An 18190-nucleotide genomic window follows, 5' to 3' on the forward strand; every position below is an offset into this window, starting at 1 on the left:
ATTTATTTCACACCATATGATTACCTACAGTACAAATTATATTAACGTCAATTTATAAGAATCTATATTGTGATTGGTAGAGAGAGATAATGAAATAAATATGATGCTTTGCGGTTCATAAATAATAATAAACACAACTGAAAAGTTTGCCTCAGCCTCACCCAAGCCAAAGTGAGCATTTTGGCAATCAATTTTACACACAAACGTTCACAAAACATAAATCCAACTTTGAAGCACACCGCAAAAGTTAATTCCTAAAGTACTGAAGGAATATCGTATAATTTCAGACCTGAGGGTCTACCGCGAAAACCGAAATTCGCAAATTGCGGAGATCTTTCTCTTATACTCCAATGAAGGCGTAATTAGAGTGACAGAGAAAGATGCGCGCAATTTGCGAGCTTAGATTTTCGCGGTTATAGCCCTGAGAACTTCGGAGGCATACCGCGCTCTATTATTAACAAGTATTAAAATTAATTATTCAGAAATAGAAACAAAGGAAAACTTGGCGAACAAAAACAACTTTATTAAAAACTTAAGAACTTAACCTTACGCTCTTTGCTTACAAACTTTTGTCACTTCTTAAAAACAGAAAACATGTTTTAAAACTTAAACGTTCAAATTAAAGTTTATTTTAAATTTGTATACTTAATCATATACACCATGGGGTCCACTAGCTAAAAAAACACGACAAACTAAATCAAAGATTTCCATGTATAAAAAAAAAGAAATAACCAACCTATCTATAGGGGACTTCGAATTCTTAATAAAGTTTTATAAGTAGTTAATTTACTGTAAGTTTTAGGCATCGGCAGGAGAGTTGAGGTGAAGTCTATCGCGAACTTTATTTAATGTGATTTAATACGTGTTCAAAACGCGAAAGTTTTACATAATATTACACACACACAGCTACACTTTGACCCATTGGTTGACTGGTAGAGAATGCCTTAACGCATTAAGTCCGCCATTTGTACCTGCATGTATTGTACAATAAAGATTAAAATAAATAAATATACTGAGTACTAATCGCGAAAACAGTATTGAATGAAAAAAGAACCTAGAAGAAACTTTTTTGTCCCTTCTGCAGTAGGCAATTTAACTTGATAAGAGATTTTATTTTTTATATCTCTGAGAAGAGAATTTATTTATTATATCTCTTATCAAGTTAAAGTATTATTTAGTAATCAAAAAATCGAAAAAACTCAAACGTAGGGGCATAGCTATGGTTAATAACACATCCAATTATGTAAAAATATTTTCCATAATGTCAATATCCAGAGAGGAAAATGAGGACTACGTTTGTATGGAGAAACGGCCGTCCCCTTTCCTCTTAACTTACAAAACCGTGACAAATCATTGTTTTTTCTTCTGTTCTAACTTCTTCCTTTGTGCACCATCAGCTAAATCGAGTGCTCCTTGCGCGATAGCTTCGTCTCTTTCTTCTAGGACTTGATGTAGTTCTGGTGTCCAACTTGCATCTATGGATAATACAAGTACAGTTGGCCGCCATTCGTAAAAACAAAGAGAATAGATAATGTAGAGGGTTTACTGTCATCGTAAATTTTGTAGTCAAAGTCAATTTACTGCCATCTATCGACACACGATTAAAACTAAAAATGAAAACGTATACGTAACGTGTTGAATTTTTTAATTTATTTTATTTATTCGAATTATGTTGATTATTATAATAGTGTTTTATTTTACTTAAACTGATGAATAATAGGTATATTAATGAATTGTAATTGACTAATTATAAGTATTAATTTATTATTAGTATTAATTATATTATTCCGTATCAGTCACCTGGCGTTTACAAAATTGATTGCAGTTGTGGTAGTTCCTATATCGGAGAAACAAAGCGCACAATACTTGGAGGATACAACTAAACGGAGTAGCCATTAACAGGCTTTCCCCTCTGTCGAAAATAGGCGGCCAACGGTCATACACAATGTATGGACTGACGTTTATCTGACATGGCTATTTTTACGTTACGCATACATTTGACGTTCCCCTCCCCCGCAAAAATCGGCAGACTGTTTTGTACAGAAAATTACAGACATGGCGTCTCCGTTTGATTATATCCTCCAAGGCACAATAGCAGAAAGAGTTAAGGAACATATTGCAGCTGTCAAAAATCGTCAGGTGAACAAGTCTGCCGTGGCTGAGCATTTACTGGAGTCAGGACCAAACCACTGGATTGAGCTGCATAACCCTAAAATCCTGTCCACGGATCGTCATTTCTACAGCAGGAAAGTACGGGAAGCCATTGAAATCAAAAAACATAGTAATTTCAATCGGGACGAGGGTTTCAAGATCTCATCCACATGCAATCCAGTCATTAGTAAATGTAAGCGTAAACGAATATCGACAGTCGATAAATCGAATATCGTTAGTGTTGTGTGTCGACAGAGTGATATCCCTAGTGCGCAAAACGTTCAAGCGGATAAACAAGACCAAGTGCGGGTAGTTCGAAAAACTCGCGCGGTTAGACGATGCTGATGTCAACTTAAGCCAGTCTTCTCCGAGACCACGGGGACAACGCCGTCCTCGAAACGTCGGAGGTAAATCTTAAAACTTAGATACGCGATTAAGTCCCGTTGTATAATTTAATAATGTGTAAAAATCGTGAAAGTTTAAATCAGTGTTATAAGTATTAATTTTTGACATGTAAAGTTTGTAATTTTATCAATAAAGGAATATGATTATGAATATAAAAGTAGCAAAAAAATGTATGTATATATGAATAAATGATTTTTTTATTTTTATATTATTCTGACACATGTTCTTTCACTAATACCTACTTACGTGTTAAAATTGTTAAGTATCAAACGGTGTCGTCAACGCCATCTAGCCGAGCATAGGCCAAAGGTGTGTGCGCCATCTATCCTAGAATGACTTTCTTGATTTCCCTGGCACGTTTTTTCCTTAGACTTAATTCATCTTAATAAATACATATGTAACTTCGTATATTATACGGAGTTACATATATGTCTTTGGTAAAACGTATTACTCCCTTATTCATAAAACTTAGGAACTTCTAAGAAAAGGAAATGTCAAAATGACGGATAAGGACAAAAGATTACCAACCGTTAGTAAGATTTGATTGACATTTATGAACAACGCCATGACGCGTTGGCCACGACATTGCGCGACTGGCTTCGGCTAGAGATTTAGAACTTTCTGGCAGTGTCAACAACAGCAATTATATTATGTATACGTCTACATGATGATGATGAACGAACTAGATGATGACATAAAGACAGCTGAAAATCTCCAAATATTTAGTAAAAAACTTAAAAACTATCTTGTGTGTAGGCCCTTTTACAGCCTAAACGAATATTATACTCGATTTTTTGATTAAATTATTTTACCCAATTTTAATTAATTTCATATTTTGACATAGTTTAAATCCTTCTTATTGATACGAATATTTTATGAAATTCTGGACCAAATTATAACTGTTTTGACAATCTCACTTTATTTATACTTACAATTAATTAAGCAATCTAATTTATTTGTTAACTGTTGGTAATGTTTTATTTCTGGATTTCTTCTTTGTTTTTGTTATTGTTATAATGTTTTTATTGTTGACTGATTGATTAAGTATTTATTTGATATTTTATTATTGTATTTGCATGGCTTTTGTCTATATTCGCAAATAAAGAACTGAATACTGAATACTAAATAATTATGATTCATAAGCGCAGGTGTGCCAATATACCTTACTTGAAAGTATGAAACACTGACGTCATAAAAACTATAAGCGTTCTTGGCGCTGTGGGAAATACTCACGATGACTTGTAATTAGGGTCCAACAGGATCAATCGATCGATCAATCAATTAATCAAGAATACTCACCCACAAACAACTTGGCCAGCAGATTACACCGTTTCCTATGTTGACCAAGAACATGTATTTTGTTGTGCTCCTGCAGTTCTCTCATGCGATTCAGGGCATTTTCGAAACGTAAGAGCCTCTCTGCTTTGCCGGCTTCTGCCATTTCTGGTGTTACCAATACCCTGAAGGAAGGATAGATAAGGCTATTTCATAGATCGGCCTAACTCGTCAGCGGGAATTCCGTTCAAGAGCGTATTTTTTCAACCGTCGGCTACAAAGCAACAGGTGATTTTGACTCATGGAACTTAAAGCAATCGCTGTATATCGAGGAACTTAACAATAATGAACTGTTGTTTGCAAAACGAGCTTCTGCACGGAATTTCTCCGCAGACGGATTTTACCGCATACATATTTGGTTCACAAAACAAACCTGATCAACTGATACTATTAACAAAACTTGTCATCTGGCCTGTTATTTTGGATAAACTTACCTTTCGTCTTCCACTGTCTCTTTCAGGCATAGAGGTATGAATGGTAGAGGCACAAATTTATCTTTCAGTGCCTCAGGTAGTGTTAGAAATTTAGTCTCTTCCTCGCTTTCCACGGACATTTCGAGCACTGGAAAATAAAATAGGCCCTGAAGATATTTATACCTTAGTAAAAGTTATTACAAGTATTACGACGCTCTGAAAGCAGGATTGTTTTTAATTTGATGTCGATTTTTTTTTCGTTAGATTTTGACCAACATTTGGTGGATTGATAGGTACCTATTCTGTACAAAAAATGTGTAATTTTACCATAGGAATGTCCTAAAAAATATTCCTCTTAGTTGTGAAGACGTATGGTATTATCGTAACTCAACGGAAATTTTCATTTCGTTTCTTTTTTTGCATAAAAAGACGACTAAAATAAAACTCAATCTGAATAGGGAAATGTTTTAATGTTGTTTTATATGTATAAAATAGTCTTAATTTAATTTAATATAGTCGTTATGTTGTATCTTCCTTATGTGTAACTTTTATTTTACTATTTATTCACTCTACGTTATTTGATGTCTTTTTCTTCTTGTCTGTTACCCTCCGTGATTCTTCTCACTTGATGGTCTCATTGGAAGACCAGCGCTGGAAGCCACCAGCAACATGCTGAGATGAGGCCATTTCGTGGCACTTTAATCTTATTTTGTGTTTCTTTCATATTATTTATTGTCTGTGCTTACGAATAAATTATATTATATTCTATTCTATTCTATTCTATCTATCCATGTGATACTATACTTACCTAGGTTATGGGATTTAAAATTCTCTACATTCGATGGCCAATGCCGGTTGACTTTATAATATTTCTAATGAAGGCAATAAACATCGCAAACGCATTGTATACTCTGGTCTTTCCCAAATACCGTATTTAAATTAAAATATTAAAAACTGCAGGTATCATAAAAGCGATGGTGGCCTAGCGGTAAGAGCGTGGAACTTTAATTCTGGAGGTCGCGGGTTCAAACGGTTGTACGAAATATCATTTGATATTTGCCAGTCGCTTTTCGGTGAAGGAAAACATCGCGAAGAAACCAGACTAATCCCAATAAGGCCTCGTTTACCCACTGGGTTGGAAGGTCAGATGGCAGTCGCTTTCGTAAAAACTAGTGCTTACGTCAATTCCTGCGATTAGTTGCCAAGCGGACCCCAGGCTCCCACGGGCCGTGGCAAAAAGCTGGGATAACGCAAGGAAGATGATGATGATAATCTTTAATAGAAAAAAACCGACTTCTCTAACTACTAGCCTGGACCCACTTAACGGCGCTTATACTTTATTTGGTAATATGTATACATTTTATGGTAATCATAGTGGTATGTTTAGTTTAGGTACCATAGTGATTTTCCGGGACAAGGTCCGGGTCCATGTCCGGATCCGAGTCCGGATCCGAGTCCGAGTACGGGTCCGTGTCCGGAGTCCGGGGCCCAGTCCAAGTCAAAATCGAAATTCAAAATCACAAAACGTGTACTATGCGTCGTCGAAGAGTTCTGTTCTGATCATCATCAGCAGTTCCACTTCATCAAATGCCACAGTTTGTAATGTAAATGCTTGATTTTCTGATGAAAATATATAAAATTCTATACGTATGCCTTTAAGATTTTAGAAGTTCCCTCTATTCCTCATGGATCCCATGTTCAAGACTTGAGATTGACATAAATGTGCCTAAAAACCTAACTTGCTTAACAAACATAACGAAAAGGACAAATTGCCAAATGCGAGCTATGCGTCGTTGAAGAGTTCCGTTATGATCATCATCAGCAGTTCCACTTCATCAAATGAGACAGTTTTTAATGAAAATGCTCGATTTTCTGATGAAAATACAAAAATATCTATACGCATGCCTTTAAGATTGGAGGAGTTCCCTCGATTCCTCGTGGTCACATGATGGGAATCATCAGAACTCGAGCTTGACAAAAATGTGTCTTAAAAACTTAACTTGCTTAACAAACATAACGAAGAGGACAAATCGCCAAACGTGAACTATGCGTCGTTGAAGAGTTCTGTTCTGATCATCATCAGCAGTTCCACTGCATCAAATGCGACAGTTTTTAATGAAAATGCTCGATTTTCTGACGAAAATACAAAAATCTCTATATGCATGCCTTTAAGATTTGAGGAGTTCCCTCGATTCCTCATGGATCCCATCATCAGAACTCGAGCTTGACAAAAATGTGGCTTAAAAACTTAACTTGCTTAACAAACATAACGAAGAGGACAAATCGTCAAACGTGTACTATGCGTCGTTGAAGAGTTCCGTTCTGATCATCATCAGCAGTTCCACTTCATCAAATGTCACTTTTTTGAATGTATATGCTTGATCTGTTGATAAAAATACAAAAATCACTATATGTATGCCTTTAAGATTTGAGGAGTTCCCTCGATTCCTCATGGATCCCATCATCAGAACTGGGTTTTTACAAAAACGGGACCAATCTGTAAGCATATAAAATGCAATCAAAAAAAAAAATTCAAAATCGGTCCAGCAATGACGGAGATATGGAGTAACAAACATAAAAAAAAATAAAAAAAATAAAAAAAAAACAACCGAATTGATAACCTCCTCCTTTTAGATTTGGAAGTCGGTTAAAAAACAACGTAATTCTAAAACAAAATGTTGTTGACATTATTTTAACAAATCTGGTTAAAATATTTTTGAACTTACGTCCACTTTCTGATACAGGAGAAGGGCGAACTGGCACCTCTTCCTCTGCAAAACAGACATCATTATAAGGTACAATATTTTATTCTTTAACATTTATGCTACATTACTCAGTTACTATACGATTTTTTTTAAACAATAAGGGCTGATTGAGACGGCCCGCGAACTCGTATGCGATTTTAGTTACATTGCGGGCTGTAGGTTACGTTCAATTTAACCGACCGATCAAAACCCGCAATGTAATGAAACTCGCATCGCCTAAATGAGCCCTAAATCGCATTGATGGCGACACTTATGCAACTGTTTAGTTTTTAGATTTTCCTATTTTACGTATTACCATTTTCCGTTGTTGCCTTAGATACAATTTAAATAAGTGTGTTATTTAGTCATAACGGTAAAGAAAAATTAAAAAATAGGTAAGTACCACGCTTTATTTTTAATGCATTCTCATTCTCTAAAGTCAGACCGTGAAAAGGCTGCAGCGATTTAGATAGTCCACGCAGTCCAAGTGTCATTTTAAACGTCAAACTTCTATGAAATTATGACGTATAAATAACACTTACACTGCGTGCGCTATCAAATCCGCTGCAGACTTTTCTTGGTGCAACTATATCTATCTATCTCTCTATCTCTCTCCCTCTCCCTCTCTCTCTCTCTCCCTCTCTCAATCTCTCATTTTCATCGTACATTGTCCATCTAGGTATTTATTTAATTACCAATGCACTTCACTAACCTTTTTTAATTTCAACAGCCTCTTCACCCATGTACTCAGCTGTCAATGATTCCTGTGAAAAATCAGAATAACGCTGGTAGTAAATAGTTAATTATTTGTTTTACAAGGGGGCAAAGTTGTTGTTTAACCGCTCGTGCTAATATTGATAGGTACCCGAGCAAGCGAAAGATCCCAATATTGAACCACGAGCGTAGTGAGCGAGCGGAGCGAGTAATACAGTGATTATTATCTACTTGACCAAGCAATGTTCTACAATCAGACAAAATTATATTAATCTTTATTAAATCAAAAATGATCTTACTTCTTCGACTGATTTGGGGCTAGGTATTACCGGTACGTCCAAAAATTCATCACGGAATTCTTTTCTGAAATAAATTTAACATTAAATGAGGTATTATTGGTTTAAACGATCAAAGTGACAATTTATTCTTTTTGTAGTGGGGGTGTACCAAAGGCCCAAAAATTAGACGGGAACAAAAAAAGATGTTGCCCACCGCGCGAAACATGCGACGGAAAATAAAGCTGTCACACAAAATTTTACCATACATTCAAAACATACTTCTGTTAATAATTTTTCTGTTCTCCGTCCGGAAAGCGTCAACTTTCGGCACGCTGCGCCAAAGTTGCCGCTTTCCGGCTATCTGGAAGAGAAAAAATATATACACATTTTTCGCAGTAAATAAGATAGCCTAAGACACATGTTTGTTAACCTCGGATTTTTTTTGACTCAACTGCCCTAGTATATAATATATTGTGTTCAGATCCCGTCGCCACGTGCGTCCAGTCTGAGGCCTAACCGGATCTGAGATTCCTTCCTTCCTTCCTTCCTTTCTTCATTCATTCCTTCCTTCCTTCTTTCCTTCCTTCCTTCTTTCCTTCTTTCCTTCCTTCGCGTCCCAGAGACGGCGAGCCGTCTCAAACTGCAGCACGCGGTGATGGTCCTGCTCGGCTCTGATGCAACCTCCTTGAGCCACCCACACTCCAACTCTCAGCACTAACCGGATCTGAGCTCCACGCTGGTTCCTCCCCGGTTCCTTCGCGTCCCAGAGACGGCGATCCGTCTCGAACTGCAGCACGCGGTAGTGGTCCTGTTCGGCCATGATGCAACCTCCTTGAGCTACCCACACTCCAACTCTCAGCACTAACCGGATCTGGGCTCCACGCTGGTTCCTCCCGGTTCCTTCGCGTTTTCAGAGACAAGGAGCCGTCTCGAACTGCAGCACGCGGTGGTGGTCTTGCTCGGCCATGATGCCACCTCCTTGAGCTACCCAGTACCCACACTCCAACTCTCAGCACTAACCGGATCTGGGCTCCACGCTGGTTCCTGCCCGGTTCCTTCGCGCCCCAGAGACGGCGCGCCGCCTCGAACTCCAGCACGCGGTGGCGGTCCTCCTCGACTATGATGCCTCCCCCTTGAGGCACCGAACACTCCAACTCTATTCAGGGGTAGCCAGGGAGTTAAATCTAATAACTATAAATGTTATGAAATTATATGAATAGAAGGCAAGTGGATGAGTGGTGTGCCGTGTGGAAGTGGAGTGGAAGTGGATGAAGTGGAAGCAAGTAGGAAAGCGGACCCTGGCAAAGGCCGGGATAATGCTAGGTAGAAGAAGAAGAAGGCAAGTGGATGGTGAGATAATGAAGGACAGAGAGGTATGGATGAAAAATGTATGCTGCGCCGGCCCCAACCGGCCAAGCGATGGTAAAAGGCTAAGCGAATTATGAATTATGAATGTTCTTGACATTCTTGAGCTAATATTACGAGCCCAGATTTTTGAGGTTTTACCGTTTGTACATACAAAGAAAAATATTAGTTGAAAAATCACTAATGTTTAATAGGAATATAAAATATAACACGTGTAGAAAGGGCTATTACCAGGGAAGCAACACGGCTCTACCAATGTAAGTACTGACAATTTCGATTCGAGCCCATGCATGCAGAAGTGCTATAGGAGAGGACAACATGATTTCGACGCTTTCAAAAATAACTGGCCGCTTAGCCAACGTGCCAATCGCTTACGCTCCGTAGCGATCGAAACGCACTAAGATGGAAGAGTCATAGAGAGACACAAAGCGTTTTATTGTCGAAGCGATAGCGATTGTCAGCTTGGCTAGGCTGGCTGTCTCCATTACTTAGTCGTTAGATCTACATGTGTAAAATGTATTAGATGAACAAAATACTAATGACTACAACACGACGACACAGAGGTCGGGACTGGATTAATCGGGCACAAGATCGACAGGAGTGGAAGAAGAGGGAAGAGGCCTACATCCAAGATTGGATCACCAAAAGGCCACCATGATGATGATGATGATGAATAACTACAAACCTGTGTACGCGTCGCCAGGTTGAGGCTGCATGCGAGAGGGCGGGGCTGGGGCCGCTGATTTATCCTTGGCTGACGGCATCTGTCAACAAGCCATGAACGCAATAGGAGACTTTGGTGGAACTTAAATATTGGGAATATTACATATTATTACGTTGTAAGACCCGATCAAGAATGATGATGAATTAATTGAAGAAATCACAAAGTTTCCAAAACTTCTAAGTTTCCACATGGAAAAATGCGTAAATTTCTCGTATTATTATATGGGGTTCAAAATTTTGCATTACAGATATAATCGTTTCCTTAAATTCCTTAAAAACAATCTGAAATTTCCGAGAACTTATCCAACTTTTTGGAAACTTTCCGCAACTTGCACATTAGTGGTTAACCTTGCTTGGTGTTGGCGGTTTCTTGACAGCCGATTCGATTTTGGGCAGCTCCAGAATGTTCCGGACTTCTTCGACTCGTTTCCATTGGTCCAAAGTTAGCGGCCAACCATCGGGGCATGATAATCTAATTTATTGAATCAGGCATTAGTACTTTGCGGAAATCCAAATTAGAATACTAATCTGCGTAGGGGGCGCCACTACCACAATCCATCACAATCTGATCTGAGGGTCTACCGCGAAACAAGAAAATCGAAATTTCGTTATCTAACCTCTCTCTCTTGCATATTCGAGCGATAAAGAGACATTTCGATTTTCGCGTTTCCCGGTAGGCCCTTTGTAAACAAACCACCTTCATGCATCAGTGTCATATTTTAGTGAAAACTTGTCAAATAACAGTTTAAGGCACATTATAACGGCCCGATTCTGATTTTGATTTCAGAGATCCACTCGACATCACCAAGAAACGATAACGAGATAGTTAAGAACGACATGTCAAAATTGAAATTTCCGCGTTTCCGTCCGTTCCGTCCTCTTGAACAATCTCCCTAAGATATGACTTGCATGGGCAGTCAACTATCTCTGCAGCCGACTGTAAGTAGGTATATATACTTATCATAACCATAGAGAAATATATAGTAAGACAAGAGTCCTCACTCCATACATCAGTTTTGATACCAAAAAGACTATTAATTTCAGTGTCTACATCTAGCATCGAGTAGCGGAACTATCAGTACTCAGTACTGCTACGTGACAATAGATGTAGCACCGACAGGAATGTCTAATGCTCAACAACAAGACTTTCCGGTCAGTGCTACATCTATTGTCAAGTAGCAGTACTGTTGTTCCGCTACTCGATGCTAGATGTAGACACTGAAATTAATAGTCCAGAATAGTCTTTTTGGCATCGAAACTGATGTATGGAGTGAGCAATCTATGTATTTCTTTCTCTATGACATAGTCTATGATATCAATGGTTCCTAACCTGGGGGTAATTACCCCCGTGGGGGTAAAACTGGTATTTTACGGGGGTAATAAGCTAACCTAATATAACAATACAACAAACATACACGTTTAAATTTTTTATTACCATTGGGAGGAGGGGTAAAATCAGGTTCCCTAGTTAGTCATAGGGGTGACCGGACTGAAAAGGTTAGGAACCACTGCGTCTAAGTCATAACGAAAAAAAAAATGTACAGCGCGCTGCAAAATGTCACGCAATGCGTCGCCATCTTGTTCTGTCTTTTGCTGCGTGCTCCACCTCGGACCATTGCCGTCAATTCAGATATCACCAGACTTGTAATGTTCCTCTCTTACCACGCAGGGTTCCATTCTAGGACTTGCCAAGGGATGTTGTCATACTGTCGTATTCGAACTTCAAGATATTCACAAGAGACGACACGTACTACATCCATTCTAGATACGTTATAGTTTAGATTTCAACTAATAGTTCTCTTTTGCAGCGCAATTCGGGCAACCAATGTCACTTTTACGATACTTAGTTCGTGTTAGATATCAATTAGATGTAAGTAATATCTTGTGGAAATCGTTCAAGAGATCCAGAATCGCGGAAATGTCAAATTTGACAGGTTAGATCTTAAACATATCGTTATCGTATCTTGGCGATGTCTAAAAGATATCTAATAGATGTCTATTACAAAATCCGAATTGGGCCCATAATCACTTCCGAAAGTGTGGCCGATTAACAACAACATAAAAGTAGATCCAGAAAATACTCACTCAATGGTATAAAATTTCGCCTGCATACTAGTTGTGGTTTTAATATCCTTACTCTAGAAATAAAATAAAATTATGAATATAGAATAGAAAACAAGTGCTAAAAACTAGAGCCTACGTCAGTTCTTGGGATTAATTGTCGAGCGGACCGCGGGCTCCCATGAGCCGTGGCAAAATGCCGGGATAACGCGAGGAGGAGGAAGAAGAAGAAGAATAGAAAACAAGTGAGATCGATTTTAATTTTACAATTTGTTATTTGTGGTTTTGAACTGATCAACTGGTTTTGATACGACCTTGACGATCGTCTCGGTGATTGGCGCGCATGTCACGCACGACTTTCACATCATTTCGCATGCTCCATTCATTAAATCAGAATCGGACTCTAAGTACTCAATTAGTTTAATTACAAATATGAAAATGAATGAATAAATATGATGTACTTGTAGCTTAACGGCAGATTTTGGTTTCAGGTTTGCACTAGCCGATCTTGGTTTCTTCGATAACTGACCCTGGAAATGTAAAAAAATATAATTAAAAAAAAAACGCCCCACACTATAGGGTTAAAGCGAAAATATGGGAAAAATCGTGAAATTAAAGCTTAGAATTTCAAGGAAAACTATCGCGTCCCTGTGTGGCTACCACCAGTTTGGCACTGATATTAAATGTCACAGTAGCGTATATGTCACTTTTGACACTGCCAGTGACTCATGGTACGGGCTCTGATCGGTTCAGCCGTTTTCGAGTTTTTGCAAAGTCTGTTGACAGACGGGTTTTTAATATTTGATCAGCATGTGACGAAGCTCGCTTATTCTAAACTAGAAATTAGATTTATGATGAACAACTAGGAAAAAACGACGTTGTCTTAAATCGTCTATACTTTATTTGTTATGAAATATCTGGGGACACGGCAGTGCCCCCGCCAAGTCGAGCAAAACAAAGAGGCACGGCCGTACCATCCTTTTCTCGAAGCGATTCAGGCCATTTTCGACGTCCTGTAATGTTGTGCTGGCTAAAGCTAGGACCCTGAATTTTCCATGACATATAGGGCATAGCGTGCTTTAGATATATTCTCAAAAACATTAAATTTGAACTTGTAGTTTAAGATTTATTGTACGTCAAAGTTTCTTAGTTTCGACACTGACACACTCACTCACCGATCATCTATAGGTATTCTAAGGTACTTCTAGCATTACAAGCTTCAAATTTTAAACATAAGTAGTTTTCAGCTTATAAAGCCATACAAAACTTAAAAATATTGAAATACCAGTCACGTCTTAAAGATTTAAGAACTGCATAAGTAAGTTTGTAGTCCCATATAAATATATGCTATTACAAAGTTACTGTTGCAGTTCCTAAGTAGATAAAGTTAAGGTCTGTGATGTACGATGTGAGTATGAAGATGTGTATAGTTATTATATGTGTAATAGTTTGAGTATGGTATGGCTATGAGTAAGGTAAGGATATAAATATGGGATAAGTATGAGTCTGCACTCATACTGCCACCTGCGTGTCGGAGTTGTGGGATGGGTACTTGGGTATGGTATTGTATGAGTACAAGTACAGTTTGGTATGGTCATGAATATTGTATAGGTATGAGTACGAGTATAATGTGGGATGGGTATGAGTATGAGCTTTGAGAAAAGTGGTAGCTGACGTAAGTACAAGAAGTAGTACCCGAAAAGAGGACTACCTACAAAAAGAGATGAGATCCCATCAAAAACATTACATTACATGTAAAAAGATGCAAGTCTCGCAATGCAAATTCTTCCAACTACAAAAAAGTTTTGAGATGTAATGTGAAACCAGCAAGTCGGTTATTTTAGTCAGTGACAGGGGGTGTTAAAACCGTAAGTATCAATAAGATATCAAGCTCTAACGATTTCGATGGGGGCTTTCGGGGGCGAAAAATCGATCTAGCTTAGGTCTTATTTCTGAAAAAACGTGCATTTTTGAGTTTTTATATGTTTTCTGAGCAAATGTCTCCCTGATAAGTATTACTTCTAATACAATTAATGAATCTTTGAGGATAACTCACCGTGCTTATATAACCCTGAGAGCGAGAGGAGAGGATACGAGTACTCTTGTTTTTCACTGGCGAAGTTGTTTCAGACTCCACCTTAATGTAGGGCCAAAACAGTTCACCCGTCCCTTCACATTTGTTTACCACTTCCATGCTACCATCTTCATTTTGAAGTCGAAGGATTGCTACCAATTTCAGCTGAAAACACGTTTAAAAACTGGTTTGTGTAATTTTGAGTTTTTTTAAGTAAATATTTAAGAAAACTTTTAATTAACTTTTCCACATTATTTAACATTTTGTTTTCAAGGCGTTAGAGAAGTAGGAAGATTTTTTTATTTGTAGAAGTCTTTTTAAAATTGTCATTAGGTTTAATTTAATCAGTTCAATTTCCCTTTATCTGGTCTGTAAAAAAAAATCACTAGACTTTCTCATACTTACTTCAGGAGAACTAGCGGCCGCCCTAAAGCTAACCGCCCCATTCTGCATCACCATCAACTTAATCCCTCCCAAGATGTTTCTTCTATTCGGGACGAAAAGAGAATCAATGTGCAGTTTCGACGCTGGCGGCAGAGCCATCTCTTGACACAATTCGATTTGGGGGCTGTTGCAGACGTGGAAGACATCTCTGAGAGAACTGAGGACTGTGAGTTGCCAGTGAGCTTCGGAGTATACGCTCAGAGGCTTGGTGAGGGTGCCGTGTCCGATTACTGTGTAACTAAAAACGAAGTAAAAATTATCATCCATTGTAAGGTGTGGCATTTCATCAAGCGCAAAACAATTGGTAACCAACTGCAATTCAACCAAATAGCAAATATAAAAAAGACCAAATAAATATACCGGGTGTGGCCTGTGGCATAATAATATTTAACATGGCCCGATTCAAGGCAGAATTCCTAACCTCAAAATCGTAGAGAAATTCCGCTTTTATAATGTTCTGTGAAGTGTCCGTGAATTTCTAATAACTATCGGGACTTTCATTTCATGTTTGGAGCCTAACAATATACCACCCATGTTTATCGAGTGTTGGGCCAAACTTGTATGGGAGCGGAACATCATCCTTTAACTTTACTGTAGGCTGTACTCCACAAACGGACCAACATTTGTTCAGTACTACAGTTCAATATTTTGCTCAGGACACACCCGGTATTTTGTTACGGTCAATGTGGAGAAGAGCGGCATATAAAATTTATTGCAGGAAATAGAGTCAGAAAGGAAGAGTTTTACTCCTTCAGCTCTACCGACCTTTTGTAAGTGGAGTATGTGTAAGTACAAACGCAAGAGTTAAAAACTTCAAAAGCTTGTAGCTTGTAGACATTCTTCCCTTCTCCATATTGACTTGATTGTATTTTACTCTGGGTTGCGAATTGCGATCTTATTTTCTATTAATTATATTATACTTACCCAAAATTATTCGGTTTAATATCAAACGTTTTAGCCGCCCGGAATACTTGTGGCAATTGCAATCCGGTATCATTGTCATAGACTCGCATTGTATTAAAATGCAACGTTCCTTGGATGGCAAAATGGACTTTGACAGTTTCGTGGCAGTAAAAAACTCCTTGGAAGTAGGGGATCCACTTGCTCTGGGGTGCAACTGGAGCCTGGCCATTAAAGGTCTGTAATCCTGTAGTTCCGCTTAAAGCGGAGGCTACTGAATAGGCACTTTTGGCTCCAGGATACATACTGAAAAACTCGTTCATCAGGGCAGACAAAGCTTCTGGGTGTCCGAAGGCAGCATCCATAAGCTTTAGAGGTCATGGAAAAGACATTAGAAAATATACATTACAATTATTCCAGTTGTAAACTCTAGTTATCATTGTATAATATGAGGCCTGAAAGATTACCAGTATCTTACAGAAGTTACGAAAATTCGCCGTACCGATTGAAAGATAAATCAACAAAAATAACTTATAGGATGTCTTTATTTTATTTTTCTTGACAATTTGTGCTTGCGTGATATTATTGGCCCAAGAATTTATCTGTTTAGTTCTTGTTTAGTTATAAGACTTACTAGCGAGGAGCGGAAGGTAGGTACCCCGACTACGCACGAGTTAACAAATTATTATACACCTTAACCTTCCTCAAGAATCACTCTATTCATAGGTGAAAGCCGCATGAAAATCCGTTCGGTAGTTTTTGAGTTTATCGCGAACAAACAGACAGACGTGGCCCGTGGTGGGGGACTTTTTTATTGTAGTGATAAGGTGCGTTGGGATAACTTCGAACGTCGGGTAATTTTGAAATTGGAACCACCAGAAACACTTCATACTTTAGCTACACGTACACTATCGCAACGCGCTTATCATGACAATCATGTTCCTTACTGTTATGTTGTGTTGCTACAAAAGTGCTTCTAGCTTAGTAATCTATCCCGCTTTCGAAGGTACCTTGGGGTAAAATATTTTACATACCGCTTTAAGTACATCTGGAGTTACAAAAACTTTTTCCCTCAAACATTTCCTCGCCATCGTGCCTCTCCAATACGCTTGCAGCAAGGTCGCCGCCTCATGCTTACGAACCATCTTCTCTCTTTCTTCCTTCAGTATTCCGCATGTTAGCTCTGAAGTAGCCAGTTCGCATACTTGTGAAACGACTGGGGGAGTTGGAGATGTGAGCAGTTGATCCAGTATTGTTTGAGATATTTGATAACCTTCTTCAATCTGGCCAGGAATAAAAATACCTTTGAACATAACAATAACAATAATAGCATGACATTAAAGCTCTCCAAAGGGACTCTAGGTGTTGGATCTATATCCCCACGCAAGCCTATCAAAAGACCGGGATTTATAGGCCAGTGAAGTCCAAAGTGGAGAAACAATAATATTAGAAAGATTGTACAACAAGGGCATAAAATAAACGACTTTATCCAAAGCAATTTATCGGTACCAGCTTAATATAGGGTCGATATAGGTCGAGGATAAAATGGGCGTACATGGCCGGAGTTATCTACTCACTATATGCTTTTTACTTCGATTGTGAAAAAAATATACCTACAGAAATATTAAATAGGTATTTATCCTCTAGCAGCCCAGAGGCCTATAAAAGGTCTCCCGTTCCATTCTAATTTGAATCTTTATTTTGACAAATCAGAATTGAATTTTTATTGCCAAGGTTTGACGTCTGGGCGGCTAGAGGCTAATATTTTATCGTATTTATTCAAAACTAAAGAAAAGAGGCAGGGATCCGCGCCATTTTCAAACAACAATAAACGAATCTTTGGCATAAGAAATTGTGGTCGTAAATATCTTGCATGTAAATATAATATAACAAATTAGATCACCACCCTTCTCTGACTTTTAAATTTGTTAATGAAGGTATATGTAAGGTACGCAGCGCTGGAGTGACGAAGCCCAAAAAGACCTGTCCGCCCTCGGAATACCCAACTGGCGTGAAGTGGCCCAGGATGGGGCAGAGTGGCGCCCTCTTGTGTCAAAGGCCAAGATATTTTTTGAGTCACAGAGCCAGTGATGTTTGTATATACGTAAGCTATCAATTGTCTTTTTCATCACAGTTATCATTCGCTTTACCTGCAATTCTTCTGATAGTACACTCTCTTCTATCTGCTCTGGTACCGGTATGATGCAATCACAGGGGTCTAAATCTATTATGTTTCTATAGTTTTTTAAGTCCGGTTTCTTCTCCGGTAGACCAAAATCAGGAGCAAGAAGATACCGTCTGTGTTAGATAAAGTTAAGTTTTTTAATATTCAGCAATCAAACATTTTTATGATTAATAAGCGGACAAAAAGGCTCCAAACAATCCAAACGACGACTATTATTCACTCATCGTCATCATTGGCCTTATTGTCTATTTCAGACGACAATAACCTATATCCCAAAAAAAATTTCGTAACTTTTTTTAGACAAACAATTTGGTTAGTTACTTGTGAGGTGTGGGTACAATGGGGTACAATCAATAAAGTTCTAAATGTGATCTTGAATGAGTGCGTGTGTGTGTGAA

General features: G+C 38.4%; 1 protein-coding gene across 1 annotated transcript in view; it reads right to left on the reverse strand.

The window, feature by feature from the left end:
• Positions 1 to 1350: 1350 nt before the first annotated feature.
• LOC134650812 (uncharacterized) overlaps positions 1351 to 18190 on the reverse strand; it is a 34248-nt gene continuing 17408 nt past the window's right edge. The window contains exons 16-30 of the mRNA XM_063505746.1: positions 17758 to 17905; positions 16642 to 16890; positions 15632 to 15975; positions 14669 to 14945; positions 14246 to 14428; positions 12214 to 12266; positions 10477 to 10600; positions 10091 to 10169; positions 9029 to 9196; positions 8682 to 8877; positions 8062 to 8125; positions 7761 to 7812; positions 4326 to 4452; positions 3856 to 4016; positions 1351 to 1475 (exon numbers count right to left, since the gene is read on the reverse strand). Coding sequence (XP_063361816.1) covers positions 1351 to 1475; positions 3856 to 4016; positions 4326 to 4452; positions 7761 to 7812; positions 8062 to 8125; positions 8682 to 8877; positions 9029 to 9196; positions 10091 to 10169; positions 10477 to 10600; positions 12214 to 12266; positions 14246 to 14428; positions 14669 to 14945; positions 15632 to 15975; positions 16642 to 16890; positions 17758 to 17905 — 2350 coding nt within the window. The remainder of the gene's footprint in view (positions 1476 to 3855; positions 4017 to 4325; positions 4453 to 7760; positions 7813 to 8061; positions 8126 to 8681; positions 8878 to 9028; positions 9197 to 10090; positions 10170 to 10476; positions 10601 to 12213; positions 12267 to 14245; positions 14429 to 14668; positions 14946 to 15631; positions 15976 to 16641; positions 16891 to 17757; positions 17906 to 18190) is intronic.

Source organism: Cydia amplana, chromosome 9, assembly GCF_948474715.1.
Source record: "Cydia amplana chromosome 9, ilCydAmpl1.1, whole genome shotgun sequence".
Classification (NCBI taxonomy): Eukaryota; Metazoa; Arthropoda; class Insecta; order Lepidoptera; family Tortricidae; genus Cydia; species Cydia amplana.